We start from the raw sequence: 16,412 nt of genomic DNA, 5'->3' as shown, positions 1-16,412 counted from the left end.
ATGTCTCCTGTGCTCACATGCTGTACTGCAGATGGTTAAGGGAACATGGAAGAGGATCTCAATGGATGAGCACAAGGGTCCGGCAGATTCATAGAATCTTAGAACTGGAAGGGACCCAAGGGTCATCTAGTCCAACCCCCCACAATTCATTATGGAGGAAGGTAACTCTTAAGATATTTGGGTCCCATGTCGTTTACGGGAAACCGCTAGCTCATGAGCCTATTCAGGAGGGCCAAGCCTCCCAAACTGAGGACGCACTGGCCACGTGAAGCCGCACCCACCTGCCTTATGATGTCAGGTGTGGGGCAGGTAAAGCCACAGCTGCCCCATAAGTGGATTTGCAAGCACCACCGACCAGCTGATCTGCTATAGGGGAACGGCTTGCAGATCAACCTAACAACTCTGTTTTGCATCGCTATTCCAAAATCTATTAATTGCTCACGTTTGAAAAACAGCTACATGCCTGAGGCACCATCACCAAGTGGCTAATTACAGGCCCCTCCAGGAATCTTGGAAGATCAGAACAGCTGCTGGATGTTACTAATGAATTGTAACGTTCACATTAGAGCAGTTCCATTAAACTCTCTGTTTCTCTGAGCTGGTAGGAGAGATTCCCAATGGAAGCAGCTCCCTGGTTCTCACAGGAATCTAAATGCTTACAATTGTGCTCCAGTTTAAAGACCCGTGTTCAAAGGGCCTGCTAAACTACTGGTGGAACCAGTATGGAGAAAGGACAGAGAGTCTGGGAGACCCCAATCACCGTTACTCTCTTTTCGATCTCTCCCACCAATGTATGCTTAGGTTTATTTATCAAATTTCTGCTGATATGTTTACAGGGAAGGGCCACAGCTCAGTGGTAGAGAACATGCTTTGTACACTAAAGATCGCAATGGCATCTCCAAATAGAGATGTCTGAAGTCCTGGTGCTGCCAGTCAGTGTAGACAATGCTGAATTAAGTGGACCAGTCGCCTGATGTGGTAGAAGGCAGTTTCCAATGTCCCTCTTTATCTGAATTTGCATAGCTATGCAAAGTGAAATATTCTAATCTGCTAAAATAAGCACGGGGGTTATATAATTTCCCCGACCGCTCAAGCCCCATCTGCATACTGTCCCAATTCGTTTTTCGGTCCAGCTGGCTCACGCCAGAGTGCCGGACCAAAAGATGGTCGTATTTTTGGTCTCATGCACTAACTCCCACAATAGCTCGGAACCAAAAAACCAGCGTCCCAATTTTGATCAGAGGGGCGTTGGAGGGTATGCATCAGAACTAGACATTTAAAAGTACAGTGGTACCTCGGGTTACAGACGCTTCAGGTTACAGACTCCACTAACCCAAAAATAGTACCTCGGGTTAAGAACTTTACCTCAGGATGAGAACGGAAATTGCGCGGCAGCAGCGGGAGGCCCCATTAGCTAAAGTGGTACCTCAGGTTAAGAACAGTTTCAGGTTAAGAACGGACCTCCGGAATGAATTAAGTTCTTAAACCGAGGTACCACTGTATACCACCATGCTTTGAACCTCAAAGAATCCTGGGTTTCTTTTTTTAATATATATATATATATACAGAAATAAAAAATACATTTAACCACCCTGGTGATAACTCTTTTAACATGCCTGTGAGTCACATCTGTCCCTTCTTGAGGGGCCTACGATGACAGCAGGAAATTGTTCCAGATAAACGAGTCTCTCTCCCATCAGATTTCTGTGGACATAAATAACCTTGACTCGAGCACAAAGGGTCATTCTCAGACCACCCGCAGGGGCACATATTTAATGGCTCCCCTCTGCCCAAGCCCTGCCTTGAAACGGACTGTTTGCGTGGCTAGTTTTAACCTCTCTTAAAGCCAAGCAGCTAATGGGAGGAAACACGCGCACTCGAAATCCCACTCACTTGTTAGCAACTGCTTGCATAAACTCATCAATCAGGCTGTCGTACTGTTTCCCACGAACTCTCTTGTGCTTCAGGCCAATGTAGAGCGGATCGTTCAGGAGGGCCTGAAACAGAGTGAGAGAGAAAAAACAACAATGTCTGCCTGCTGCTGCTTTTTGGCCCAGCAAGGTAGAAACTCATATTCAACCCATTCAACAGGATGCCTGACCGTTACCCCCATTTCAGGCGGTTAACCCTAAATAAGACCCAACTCTGCAGGCTGTATGGTTTCTGTGCAATTAAACCAGCCCCCCGAGGGGATAAAGCAAATGCAGATATATTTGGCAGTGTGAGGTCTTATCCTTGTCTCGGCGTTCTAGCGTAGCAATGGGATGGGGTTGTTTGGAACTTAAAACTGTCATGATCATTAATGCCGTTTTGAAGGTCGATACAGGAAGACTGCTTATTTGGAGATACAATGCATCTGTGACTCTGGACAAACTGAAACAACAGAGCGTGTGCTTTTCCAGTGCCTATACTACAGAGACATTCGTATTAGCCTTATCTCCCCACTACTCCATAAATACCCAAGACGCACAGGACAATTATATACCTCCCTGCTGTGGTCAGATACCAATCCTGGTCCAACATACAGTGTTGCCAGATTCTGCACAGCAGGGTTCACAATTTGTCAGATGGTGACCTGTGCCACAAACTAGATTTAATGAACACTCACATCAGAGTGCTCTCTAAACTGATAGTTGTAGTCTTTTACATGCTAACCTTTTATGCTCTTCCATATCCGTTTAATGTTCCTAACCCTTCTTTTAGATTCTTATAGTCTTTTAGAGATACCTTGTTTTAATACTTTTTTAGATTTCCAAAACGATTCTAAATTATTGTACCCCCACTCTACTTATGCTGGTCTATGACCATAATAAAGATTTGATTGATTGATTGATTGATTGATTGATTGATAATGCTGTTCTCCAAAAAAATATGATGCAGTTGCATTTAGAATACCGTGTCACTTCCCTTTGAAAGGAATATTGTATAGAGATGGAAAAGGTTCTGGAAAGCTCAACCAAACTCATAAAGTGGATGGAGCAACTTCCCTTTGGAGAAAGGTTAGAGAGGAAGCTCAGAATGTTTTGTCAGTTGCTGGGAATCTCAAGCGGGAAAATTCGCACTCAGCTCCTGGCTTTGGGGCTTCCCTTAGACATCTGGGCTAGATGGGCCTTTGAACTGATCCAGCGGGGTTGTTCTTGTGATCTTGTGTCATACTTTATATGAGATTCCCAACAGGCCAGTGGCAAGGTCAAGGCCTGCATAGCTGCAGGACCACATTGTTGTTTTCCCAAATGATTTTCCATCCTGGCCACCATGCTTGCTCCAAACTGGAACGTCTAGCGCAGCCAGTGACTCACAGGAAGGCCTGCCTCAGCTTTTAGCCTGGTGGGAAACAGGATCCTGGCTCAAAGCGAAGGAAACAGAAGCAGGTGTGATGACTAACTGGCCTCGGTGACTAAGTGGAACGGGATGCCATTTGTACCCTGTAAAGACTTGGTAGTTGTATCAAAGGCAAAGGATGCAGGGGGCATCCCAACAACAGACCCCCATTGTCCCGTGACTTCCCTGTTGCTCCACGGACGGCTGGCCTGCAGGCGCTCCCACCTCATTGTTGCCGTTGTTTTCCAAAGCTGCAGGCGCACAGCTGTGCTCTATCGCCAGGAAGCGTAAAAGGGGATTCCCTGAGTCGTGACTCAAGTTCCTCTGTGCCATAATGAACTCCGCAGAGGAAAAAGGCAACGTTTTATAGCAGTGTTTTCTGCGCAGACAAAGGGCACTAGGTTAAAGGAAGAGCCAGCTGTCTCCTGCTGCTAGAAAAATAGGGAATATATATAAATAAAAGAAAAGGTACCACTATCAAGGCCAAACCCAGGTTTTTCTGGATAGAATCAGGGCTTTTGCAGCCTGAGCTCAGCTCTGGCACCTCTCAGGTGGGCGCCATTGCCAGTCTAAGAGAACAAGGGAGATGTTCATGGAGACCACCCCCTTCCCAGCTGTAACTCCACCTGAAATTAGTGGCTATTAGAGATGGCTTCCTGCTCCCCTAATTCAGAGGGTGGGGTGAGACCTCAGCCCCCAGCAAAGGCTACTTGTGGGCATATCCAAACCCATAGGCACCACATTATCAACCTGTGTGGTAAGCTGTCAAATGAAAAAGAGAGCGAGAGCAAGCTTTATTTTTAAAAAGAGCATTTTGTTGACTAAACTTGGACACATCAAAAAGCCGTGAGGTATTTACTGGCTAAAAGAAGAAGAGGGGGCAGTCCCCCCCCCAAAAAAAACCCCTCTTTGCAGATGTCCTTTCTGGCACAAGCTAAAACTGCTAGAGTCGCAAAGCAGAAAACTGCTAACAGATGCAACCCTCTCATATTATTATCGCAAGAATTAGAGTGTGTGATCTGACAAACCGCTGAAATTAATTAGCCTCCAGCCACCCGCGGGGGGATTCTTCATTTGCTGAAATATAATCTCTTCCAAGCAGCCGTAGGGATGTGTTGGTTTCAGGAAGAGTAAAGGTTGTATCAGGCCTGGGCAGCCAATGATCTTTTAAACTCCCCATTATCGCGCTGAAAGATGGAGCGGACCTCTTCAACTCCTGCTGGCTGGAAAGCTGTTTTGAGTTTTCAGCCAGCTGGATGGGAGAGCATCCAGCATTTATCTTGGGCTCGCAATACCTGCTGCAATGTTTTAGATTCCAAGAGGTTCCCCAAGAGCTGAAAACTGTGCTACAATAGTCGCTTTGTGCCTGTGTGCGCTTTCAGACAGCCATGCAAACCCAAAGTATTTCAGGGACTGTCCTGGATTTCTGCATCCAAAATCTAATATTCTAAAGTACTCACATGTGTCGCAATGCACATTATTAAACCCCTTTGCCAACAAAATTGGGCAGAAGTAAGATGGGGTGCGGTAAGTAAGGGTGCGGTAAGTAAGGACGCGGGCGGCGCTGTGGGTTAAACCACAGAGCCTAGGACTTGCTGATCAGAAGGTCGGCAGTTCGAATCCCCATGATGGGGTGAGCTCCCATTGCTCGGTCCCTGCTCCTGCCAACCTAGCAGGTTGAAAGCACGTCAAAGTGCAAGTAGATAAATAGGCACCACTCTGGCAGGAAGGTAAACGGCATTTCCGTGCGCTGCTCTGGTTCACCAGAAGCGGCTTAGTCATGCTGGTCACATGACCCGGAAGCTGTACGGCGGCTCCCTCGGCCAGTAGAGCGAGATGAGCGCCGCAACCCCAGAGTTGGTCACGACTGGACCTAATGGTCAGGGGTCCCTTTACCTTTACCTTTAAGATGGGTCAGGCCAATGGCCCATCTAGTCCAGCATCCTGATCTCACAGCGGCCAGCCAGAGACCCATGGGACGCCCAAAACTAGGACCTGAGGGCAACACTCACCCCTCCTGTAATCCACAGCAACTGATATTCCAAGGTATACTGTGCAAGGCTAACTGAATTTCCTGGGGCAGTGCCCCATACGCTCTAATGGACCAGCCTCCAGAGACACACGCATTACCTTGAGATTCTAGGATAGCAGCAAATGAAAATAAGCAAGTCAAACTCACCTCGTTGTCTGTGCCGACATCCAAAAGGACAGGAAGGCAATGTTGGGGATGGACGCCCCCACAAGCCGTGTAGAGAGCGAGTTTCCCGACAGGGATTCCCATGCCGTAGCTTCCCAGATCCCCCAGTCCCAGAATCCTCTCTCCGTCTGTCACCACGATGGCCTGTGAGTGAAGAGAGAAGCTTGCTGTTAAAAAAAGCAGCATTTGATACGACTGTGCAAGAGATTGTATTCCACAGGGTGAATGAAGGCGGACATCACATTTGCACAGCAGTGAGGCCTTTGCCACTTTCAGAGCAATTTTGTCCTCTCCGAAAGACTGATGCTGCATGTTTGTAAGTTGGGTGGGGTTGGGAATTGAGTATTGGTATGGCACTGATGGGCTAGTGCCTGTGACGTCACTGAGAGAACTCGCCACTGCCACCAACCCCCCTGGAGGCTTTGCAACTGCCTTAACATTTCATTTAATAAGATGGTGAGTGAGCATATTGATGAGTAGAAGCATGTCTGGACCTTAAAAATAAAGAATGAGTGAATCCTACCCGACTAACAAGCAAAGCAGTGAAACGAATTGCAAAGCAGGAAAATGTGCAGACAAGGTCAACCTAAATCACTAAGGGGCTTGAGCTACTCTCCCCATGAGGAAACTAAGCACATGTGCTGAGCGGTTAGCCCAAGGCAGAGGTTTTCAACCTTTTGGTGGCTAACAGATTGAGGTTGAATGCTGACAAGACAGAAGTACTGTTTTGGGGGAACAGGAGGCGGGCAGATGTGGGGGGCTCTCTGGTCCTGAATGGGCTAACTGTGCCCCTGAACGACCAGGTGTGCAGCCTGGGAGTCATTCTGGACTCGCAGCTGTCCATGGAGGCACAGGTCAATTCTGTGTCCAGGGCAGCTGTTAATCAGCTCCACCTGGTACGCAGGCTGAGACCCTACCTGCCTGCGGACTGTCTCACCAGAGTGGTGCATGCTCTAGTTATCTCCCGCTTGGACTACTGCAATGCGCTCTATGTGGGGCTACCTTTGAAGGTGCCCCGGAAACTACAACTAATCCAAAATGCAGCAGCAAGACAAGTGACTGGGAGCAGCCGCCAAGACCATATAAAACCGGTCTTGAAAGACCTACATTGGCTCCCAGTACGTTTCTGAGCACAATTCAAAGTGTTGGTGCTGACCTTTAAAGCCCTAAATGGCCTCGGTCCAGTATACCTGAAGGAGTGTCTCCACCTCCATCGTTCTGCCCGGACACTGAGGTCCAGCGCCGAGGGCCTTCTCAGTAGTGGCACCCGCCCTGTGGAATGCCCTCCCACCAGATGTCAAAGAGAAAAATAACTACCAAACTTTTAGAAGACATCTAAAGGCAGCCCTGTTTAGGGAAGCTTTTAATGTTTAATAGATTATTGTATTTTAGTGTTTTGTTGGAAGCCACCCAGAGTGGCTGGGGAAACCCAGCCAGATGGGCGGGGTATAAATAATAAATTATTATTATTATTATGGCTCCCTTGACCAACTACATTCTTTCTGCAGCACCCCTGTGGGGCTCAGGAGCCCAGTTATGCCACCGCTTGCCTGCCGAGCTGGCAGCCCCTCACCAGCAGGAATGAGACAAAGGAAATAATGTGGGTATGTCGTGGGAAGTGATGCCTGTCCCAGTCTGCTTTTAAACACCCTTAAAAACTAAACAAAAACTGACTCCAGTTGCAGACCAGATGGACCCCCCCCCCATAAATAAGGAAATAGGTGGATAGGAAATCTGCAAAGGGCATGAAAAGCACGGGTGCAAATGGGCTGAAAGTCCAGGATTGCCCTGCTTTTGCCTTTTTTGCCTTTGAAGGGCAAAAAGGGACAAGAAGCAATTGCAACTTCAGGAAGTAATTTAATTTGCTTATTTTTCATACGTCTAGTTGGCAGGCTTTGAAATGATTTACTGTAGCCTTTATCACCCACAGGAAGTGCAAAACACAATTTAAAAGAGCTTTAATTCTGTTTTCCTTTTAAGTGGTGTAATTTAGCTCTTCTTATCCTCCAGCCTCTGGGACAAGCTCCAGTTTACAATTCGGTGCCCGGTGCAGCCCATAGCAAAAAAATAAATAAAAACTGAAATCAGAATCCAGGACATAGTTAACAAAAGGAGAATTGTGTGGGGGTTTTTTTGTTTTTGTTTTTTTGTTGAGTCCCCTTTCCTTGCTCTGGAACGCCATCAGCTTGTAGTCCTTGCTGTAATTAACCTAGAGCAATTTCCTTTTTTAAAAAATAATATTTTATTAAGTTTTGACAATAAAGAAATTATAAAACAACAAATAGAAAAAACACAAGAAGAATACAAAAACACAAAAATACAAAGATACAAAAGTACAAAAATGCAAACATTTAACACAAAAAACAAAAATCCCTCTTTTTTAATTTCTCATCTTTGATTAACTTGTTTTCCTGACTTCCTCACGCCTCCCTTTTTTGTATTCCATTTAAAAATTGGTCCAGCAAATTCATAACCTAGAGCGACTTCCCAGTATTAAACCACCCCCTGATAGCTGGGTCTAGTTTGGGGCTGGATCTGCAGATCATGTTCCTTGGGTAAGCCACAAGAGCTATCTGAGAACATTTGACTTAAAGCATCTTTTATACTGCTCTTCACTCTGTTTATAATTTCAGGGCTGGGTACCGCCATGTGCACCACAACAAAAATGCAACGAAAGAAGAAGACCCTTCAAAATTTATAAATGCACAGGTTAAAATGCCTGGAAGAATGCAGGAGTTAGGAGTCCAGCCCAACTTGCTCAACCATGGCTTGTGGCTTAGCACTGCACCCAAACACGGCAGTGGAGTCCTTCTGAGCTCAGTTGGCTAGAGAATAGTGCTATTAAGGCCACAGGTTTGATCTCCATACGGGACAGCTACATACTCCTGCACTGCAAGGGGTTGGACTAGATCAGGCATAGGCAAACTCGGCCCTCCAGATGTTTTGGGACTACAGCTCCCATAATCCCTAGCTAACAGGACCAGTGGTCAGGGATGATGGGAGTTGTAGTCCCAAAACATCTGGAGGGTTGAGTTTGCCTATGCCTGGACAAGAGTCCCTTCCATCTGTACAATTCTATGATTCTGACAGGGATCGTGCACATAGGCATATCAGGGCAAGAGGGCAGCAAATGCAAGACTACGAGACTGTCGGATATTTCATCAGATTTACCTGCTTTAGGGAGTGGGTGGAAGAGGAATAAAAGCTGTATTTACTTAGGAACAGAACAACAGACCTCACGAGGAATTTTTCCCTAGTTCAGAAGGAATTCGCTGTAAAATATTCTTAACATATTTCAGATGATTAAAGGGAGAATTCACTGGGGGGGGGGGGGGGTTTAAAAACTTCTGCCATATGGCTTGAGCGGGTTTTTTTGTTGCTGCCGCGGTCAGAAGATAAATAGACGTTGCTATCCACTCTAAAGCAACGAGCGTCACCCAAGGGGACCGACGACTTCCTTCTTTTCCAGGTCTGCCAGTCGCTTTCGGTTGCAAAAGTTATGTGCAAAGTTATCTACACGGGTAATCGCTTCTGACATGGGCGTGGGTGGAGGAAAGCTATTGTCTTTAAACACGCACGGAAAATAAAAGCATGTGTGTGTATATTTGTGGGTTAGATTTGCTGGCTGAACTCTGCCGTGAATCTGTGTCCCATTGGACTCGTTATAAACACACTGCAGAACCAACCCTCGCTCATCGGAAGTTTCCTCGTTGCACCTAATCAGGAGTTAGGTCAGGGGACATTCTCAGTGCAGAAACCAATTCAAAGCCTGAAAGCCAGACACAGAATGAGGTTAAGCAGACAGCAGGCCCTACATTCTCCAAGTCCTTTGTAACAGCGAAACCCTGATTAAAAGGGAATGATATACATTGGCTCTGTAATAGATGCATGCATTCAATTGGCTCCGGGGTCTCTCAGCCCCATTGTCACTGTAAACTTGAAACGAGTATTACTTTGAGAAAAGTAAGGTCGGTGTGGCTATCTGCTGATTAAAGGCATTTGAGCTGATTAACCATCTGCTGCTTAGCCAACTCAAGAACTGAACACAATTAAGTGTGCAGATTAGATTAAAGAAATTCAAACCGCTATCAAATTAAGTAAATGTGCATATAACCCAAAACACAAACGTAGGTGCCTTTTTGACGTAGTGCAGAGATGACTTATAATTTAATATACCAAATGAGCTGGTTGGGAAATCCACTTACTTTTACAGTATTACAGCAACACAAAAGAATCAGGACAGGATAAGACTCTAAAAGTAACTCGACTCGCATCACCCCCAATTGAAGCTGAGCCCTGGCAGCTTGCGAACTCACAGCTTTGACTGAGTAATCCACGGTTTAAAACTTGAAATCCTGATTTAGGGAGTTGTTGCTTTCCATCTCACCCCATCTTGCTTTTAGCATTTATCCACTGCCGGGATGTGGGAACGCGATGGTTTGCGGGAGGCTCCAAAAACCATTCTGGCACTAAAACCAACGTTTCAAAGCGTTGCTCAAACCTGGATGGCTTTAAAAGCCTCTGGCTTGGCTGGGGCCCAGATCCATTAGGAGCTCTTGAATTGTGCCAGCTGGTCATTATAGGAACAACTGTTCAGAAACTGGTGCCTGATTTTCCTCTTCTCTCCCTGTCCCTTTCCCCTCGCGTGCTGTGTTTCTTCGAAGATTGTAAGTCTGTGGAGAGGGCCTGTCTTGATTTGATTGCCTGTAAGCCTTTTTGGGAGTCTTGCTGCCTCAAGAACTGGGTGCAAATGCTCTAAATACAGTGGCACCTCTGGATACGAACAGGCTCCATTCCAGAGCCCTGTTCGCATCCAGAATCAAATGCAACCCGCATCTGTGCATGCGTGGGTCGCGATTTGCCGCTTCCGCGCATGCACATGACATCATTTTGACTGTCTGCGTATACGCGAACGGCAAAACCCGGAGGTTACTTCTGAGTCGCCGCGGAGCGCAACCCGGAAGCGCTCAACCTGAAGAACATTTAACCCAAGGTATGACTGTAAATACAGTGGTACCTCGGGTTACATACGCTTCAGGTTACAGACTCTGCTAACTCAGAATTAGTGAAGAGAAGAGAAGAGTTTGGATTTGATATCCCGCCTTTCACTCCCTTTAAGGAGTCTCAAAGCGACTCACATTCTCCTTTCCCTTCCTCACCCAGAACAAACACTCTGTGAGGTGCGTGGGGCTGAGAGACTTCAGAGAAGTGTGACTGGCCCAAGGTCACCCAGCAGCTGCATGTGGAGGAGGGGAGACGCAAACCCGGTTCCCCAGATTACGAGACTACCGCTCTTAACCACTACACCACACTGGCTCTCAGGTTAAGAACTTTGCTTCAGGATGAGAACAGAAATCGTGCTCTGGCGGCGCGGCGGCAGCGGGAGGCCCCATTAGTTAAAGTGGTGCTTCAGGTTAAGAACAGTTTCAGGTTAAGAATGGACCTCCGGAACGAATTAAATACTTAACCAAAGGTACCACTGTAAATGGGGTTTAGAGAAACCCATGGACATTATCGGCTACTTGTCACGGAGGCTACGTACCACACCTGCACTGTCTCAGGCAGTATGGCCTTGAAAATATTCCTGGGTTGGACTGGATGACCCTTGATGTCCCTTCCAACTCTACAATTCTGTGATTCTATGAATATCGCAAGTGGAAATTGGAAGTGAGGAGAGCGCTGTTGCGCTCAGCTGCTGCTTGTGGGCTTCCCATAGGCATCTAGCTGGCCACGATAAAGACACCATGTTGAAGCTAGATGGGTTTGCCTGATCCATAGAATCATAGAGTCATGTAGTCCAACCCCCTTGCAATGCAGGAGTCTCAGCTAAAGCATCCATGACAAATGGCAATCCAACCTCTGCTTAAAAACCTCCAAGGAAGGAGAGTCCACAACCTCTTTAGGGAGACCGTTCCACAGTCAAACAGCTCTTACTGTCAGAAAGTTCCTCCTGATGTTTAGTCGAATCTCCTTTTTTGTAACTTGAAGCCATTGGTTTGGGTCCTACCCTCTCAAACTGGAAAAAAACCAAACTTACTCCATCTTCCATGTGGCAGACCTTGAGATATTTGAAGATGGCTATCATATCTCCTAGGGACGCTGGTGGCGCTGTGGGTTAAACCACAGCGCCTAGGATTTGCCGATCAAAAGGTCAGCGGTTCGAATCTCCGCGACAGAGTGAGCTCCCGTTGTTCGGTCCCTGCTCCTGCCAACCTAGCAGTTCGAAAGCACATCAAAGTGCAAGTAGATAAATAGGTACCACTCTGGCGGGAAGGTAAACGGTGTTTCCGTGTGCTGCTCTGGTTCACCAGAAGCGGCTTAGTCATGCTGCCCACATGATCCAGAAGCTGTACGTTGGCTCCCTCGGCCAATAAAGCAAGATGAGCGCCGCAACCCCAGAGTTGTCCACGACTGGACCTAATGGTCAGGGGTCCCCTTACCTTTACCTTTTTATCGTATCTCCTCTTAGTCTCCTCTTTTCCAGGCTAAACATACCCAACTCCCTCAAGCATTCCTCATAAGGCTTGGTTCGCAGATCATCTTGGTTGCCCTCCAGCAGGGCTCTTGTTTATTTTCTTGGAGGGATGTTGGAGAAATCCAACGGAAACCCACAGTGGGCTTGTGTTGGTGCTGACCTTAAAGCCCTAAACGGCCTCAGTCCAGTATAACTGAAGGAGCGTATCCACCTCCATCGTTCTGCCCAGACACTGAGGTCCAGCTCCGAGGGCCTTCTGGTGGTTCCCTCGCTGCAAGAAGCCAAGTTACAGGGAACCAGGCAGAGGGCCTTCTCGGTAGTGGCGCCTGCCCTGTGGAATGCCCTCCCACCAGATGTCAAAGAGAAAAATAGCTACCAAACTTTTAGAAGACATCTAAAGGCAGCCCTGTTTAGGGAAGCTTTTAATGTTTAATAGGTTATTGTATTTTAGTGTTTTGTTGGAAGCCGCCCAGAATGGCTGGGGGGACCCAGCCAGATGGGCGGGGTATAAATAATAAATTATTATTATTATTATTATATTATTATTATTATTATAGTAGATGCTTGTGAGAAACCCGATGCTTGTGAGAAACCCACAACCCCCGAGCACAACAACACTCTTTCCACTTTTGATTCCCAGCACTCAGGCGCATAGTGCCTCTAACACAAGTTGCTTTCTGTACAGAATGGCAACCTCAGAGTTCTCCAGGTAAGACTGGGAATATCTCCTGCTTGAAATGTTGAGGAGCTGCTGTCAGTCAGCGCAGACAATACTGAAGCTTGATGGACTCAATGGTCTGACTTGGGAAAATGCCATTTCTTGAATCCTGGATATATTCCTCTGACATGGCTCTGGTTTCCTGCTTTCTAACCCAGTTTGCCTCCATGCACTTTTGAACCAGGCTTTAGTCCCTGACAACAATCCCATGCCAGACGGTAACCGTAAATGACGTGGGAATTTAGCAAGCGTGGGACTGCAGAAAACAAAGGACTCGCACTTTGATGGCAAATTTTGATGAAACCAGAGCAAATGCAATTGGGCATGCGCAACTTTACCACCCATGAGCCTCAGTGTTTTAAGAATACCAAACCACAAATTAGCCTCATGACTGCTCCGAGCTTGATTTGCTTACACTCCTGAAAGTTCTCATTCAGCTGTGCAAACTTGTAACTTGTAAATGTTAAATGGGGCCATTTCTTGCAAAGCAGCCCCACAAGTGATCCTGGAGATATTGCTGGTGACTTGGCAAGGCTTCCCTAGAAAGCTATCGACAGGTTGTTGTTGTTTAGTCGTTTAGTCGTGTCCGACTCTTCGTGACCCCATGAACCAGAGCACACCAGGCACTCCTGTCTTCCACTGCCTCCCGCAGGTTGGTCAGACTCATGTTTGTAGCTTCTAGAACACTGTCCAACCTTCTCGTCCTCTGTCATCCCCTTCTCCTTGTGCCCTCAATCTTTCTCAACATCAGGGGTTTTTCCAGGGAGTCTTCTCTTCTCATGAGGTGGCCAAAGTATTGGAGCCTCAGCTTCAGGATCTGTCCTTCCAGTGAGCACTCAGGGCTAATTTCTTTAAGAAAGGATGCGTTTGATCTTCTTGCCATCCATGGGACTCTCAAGAGTTTCCTCCAGCACCATAATTAAAAAGCATCCATTCTTTGGCGATCAGCCTTCTTTATGGTCCAGCTCTCACTTCCATACATAATTACTGGGAAAACCATGGCTTTAACTATACGGCCTTTGTTGGCAAGGTGATGTCTCTGCTTTTTAAGATACTGTCTAGGTTTGCCATCGCCTTTCTCCCAAGGAACAGGCGTCTTTTAATTTCGACAGGTAGCATTTGCAAAAATGCTTTGTTTTTAATGGGGGAAAGGACCTGAGAGCAATTTTGTCTGCAAGGCACACTCCCATAATAGTAGATGCAATCAAGTTGCAATTATTCAGTGATAAAGGAACGGCGCATGCTCAGAAGCAGCCGCTTCATTATCAGTTCACGTTCATTCCTGCAGTAGGTGGGAGGAGCAGAAAGCACCATTGTACCTACTTAAAGAGTCAATTTGCTTGCCCGGTGTAGTCTCTGAATATTGCAAGATGGGAGTGTAGCATCTCAGAACATCCAGGGCCATCTGGAATACTTGAGAAAACTCAGCCTATCTGCCTATGCCCACTCTGGATTTCCATTCTTGGTCACACTTCTGTGTGACAAAGAGACAGAACCCAGGAACTGGTTTTTAGATATGTAATGGCTGAGCCTTGACACTAAAGCTAATTTCTGGGGCAAAGCCCTCATAGGCACAACCCCAAATTCCTGAAGCTTTTTGCAGCTGGAATACATCACACACAAACATGAAATCTGCTCTAGCAGCTCGAGATTTTGTAACCCCTTTAGTTTCTATCCAGCTAAAAATGAGTCAAGATACCCATTACATACCCCACAACTGTCTCAAAAAACTGGGGACATCCTGTTTTTTTTATCACGTGAGCTTGGGAGCCATTTTGGTTGCTGAGATCTTGCCTGGAGAAAAGTGTTTTTTTTTTGGGGGGGGGAACCATGATCTCATACAGCACTCCAAAACACACACTTTTGGGGTGCGGCCATTTGGGTCACTGTGATCTCATAGTGCCAAGATGTCACCCTGAAAAAAGCACATCTTTGGGGCTTTGTGATCTCAAGCGGATCACACAACACCCATGGGAACACAGATGGGAAGACATGTGTCTTGGTTTGGGGAGCTCACATGTGGGAGGATATTCCATTACCTTTATGTTTTCTTCAGGCCATGAGTCCAGCATCGTTGCAATATGTCCTTTATCGTGAATGGTAATGAACAGCCCCCTGGAGGAGAGGGGAAAAAACCAGAGAAATCATAGTCTAAGAAAAGGTGTGATGCTCAGAAGTTGCAGTGCTGTTTAGGGGGAAGAAGGGATACATTGGTGCGCAAAAACAAGAAACAAAAACAATTGCATCTTTCATGCAATTGTTGAACCAGGAGTAGGGAATCCCAGTCTCCCCCCCCCCCCCAGCTGATATTTGCATCAATATGGAAGTCTCCACTTTTGCCAATGAAGGATGCCCTACCAATGCAGCAAATAGTAGATTTCTTTTTTTTGGGGGAGGAGGCATTGTAGAGACGACAGGAGGGATGGAGGAAGAGCTAAATCAGGGGTCAGCAACCTTTTTCAGCCATGGGCCGGTCCACTGTCCCTCAGACCATATGTTTGGCCGGACTATTTTTTTTTTGGGGGGGGGGGGAATGAACGAATTCCTATGCCCCAGAAATAACCTAGAGATGCATTTTAAATAAAAGCACACCTTCTACTCATGTAAAAACACACTGATTCCCGGATTTGTGGGCCAGATTGAGAAGGCCTTAGTTTGCCTACCCCTGAGCTAAACTCTCTCTCTCTTCTCACACCCAATGGTTCCACTACTGCTCAACTTCTTTCTGCTTCAGCTGCTTGTTTTGTTTTGGTTTTTTAAAAAACAACAACAGCAACAATGCACTTTAAATATATTCATGCAATGAACATCTTACTTGGTTTGGCTCTAACTCCTAGAAGAGTTTTGCTGGCTCTGGCATTTTGTGATATGTGTGTGTGTGTGTGTGTGTGTGTATTTCTATACCTCTGAGCATATATATATATATTGCCATTCTTCACTCCTGCTTCCCTTGTTTTTGTTAAATCTGCAAATTCCTGTCTGCTCTGTGTAACACAATGCACAATTTAATGATGCATCCCCTCAGCAATACATTAAAAAACAACAACCTTGGATAAGGGATTCATGGTTTTGTTTCCAGTAATGAAAACTCCCCAAAAATGTATGCAATGAAGCATGGGTCTCCAGAGAGCCTTTCCAAAGAACCACTCCCATCACTCGCTATGTTTGCAGATATTCTTTCTAAGGTCGCCAAGGCAAGTGCATTAGGCCCTGAAATTTGAAAACCAAACATTTGTAATTGTTTAGCTCTTTGGGGGAAGGCTTAAGCTAACAAGCTCTCCAGTAATGACAGAGGGCTCTGCCTGAGCCTGCACTTCATTTCTCCAAGCACAGATCATAATTAACCATCCGAGGGGTTGAAGTAATGGCAGTGACTAATTGCTGCTTTTTATAGGTTGGCTCTCGAATGTACGTGCAAAGGCCCGGCTAATTGTTACAGGGTTTTGTTTTCTGTTCTTTAAAAAACCAAATAGCCAATAATTTCTTTCCTCCTGCAAGTACTCTTAATGTGAAGTGGAGGAAGAAGAGGAGAATGGGGAACTAGACAAGAGAGTCAAGATGGATTTGTCTTGAAATAATTTGCAAGCACAAAGCAGAAGATAATAAGCCACCTACCTTTGCTGAGAAACCATCTTAAGCTGCCATCGCATGTTTTAAGCCAGACCTTTGAATGAGAGCCAAAAGGTGCCCTTTCCAAGGCA

The 16,412-nt window shown here is 46.3% G+C and overlaps 1 protein-coding gene across 3 annotated transcripts in view; it reads right to left on the bottom strand.

The window, feature by feature from the left end:
• The window catches only part of ME3 (malic enzyme 3), a 98,730-nt gene that overhangs the window by 27,459 nt on the left and 54,859 nt on the right, over nt 1-16,412 (bottom strand). For all 3 annotated transcript variants that reach the window (XM_083736800.1, XM_083736801.1, XM_083736802.1), the window contains exons 5-7: nt 14,751-14,826; nt 5,501-5,662; nt 1,894-1,997 (exon numbers count right to left, since the gene is read on the bottom strand). In XM_083736800.1, coding sequence (XP_083592926.1) covers nt 1,894-1,997; nt 5,501-5,662; nt 14,751-14,826 — 342 coding nt within the window. The remainder of the gene's footprint in view (nt 1-1,893; nt 1,998-5,500; nt 5,663-14,750; nt 14,827-16,412) is intronic.

This window comes from Podarcis gaigeae (genome assembly GCF_964106915.1).
Source record: "Podarcis gaigeae genome assembly, chromosome: 4".
Lineage (NCBI taxonomy): Eukaryota > Metazoa > Chordata > Lepidosauria > Squamata > Lacertidae > Podarcis > Podarcis gaigeae.
This window is presented reverse-complemented; position numbering and strand designations above follow the sequence as displayed.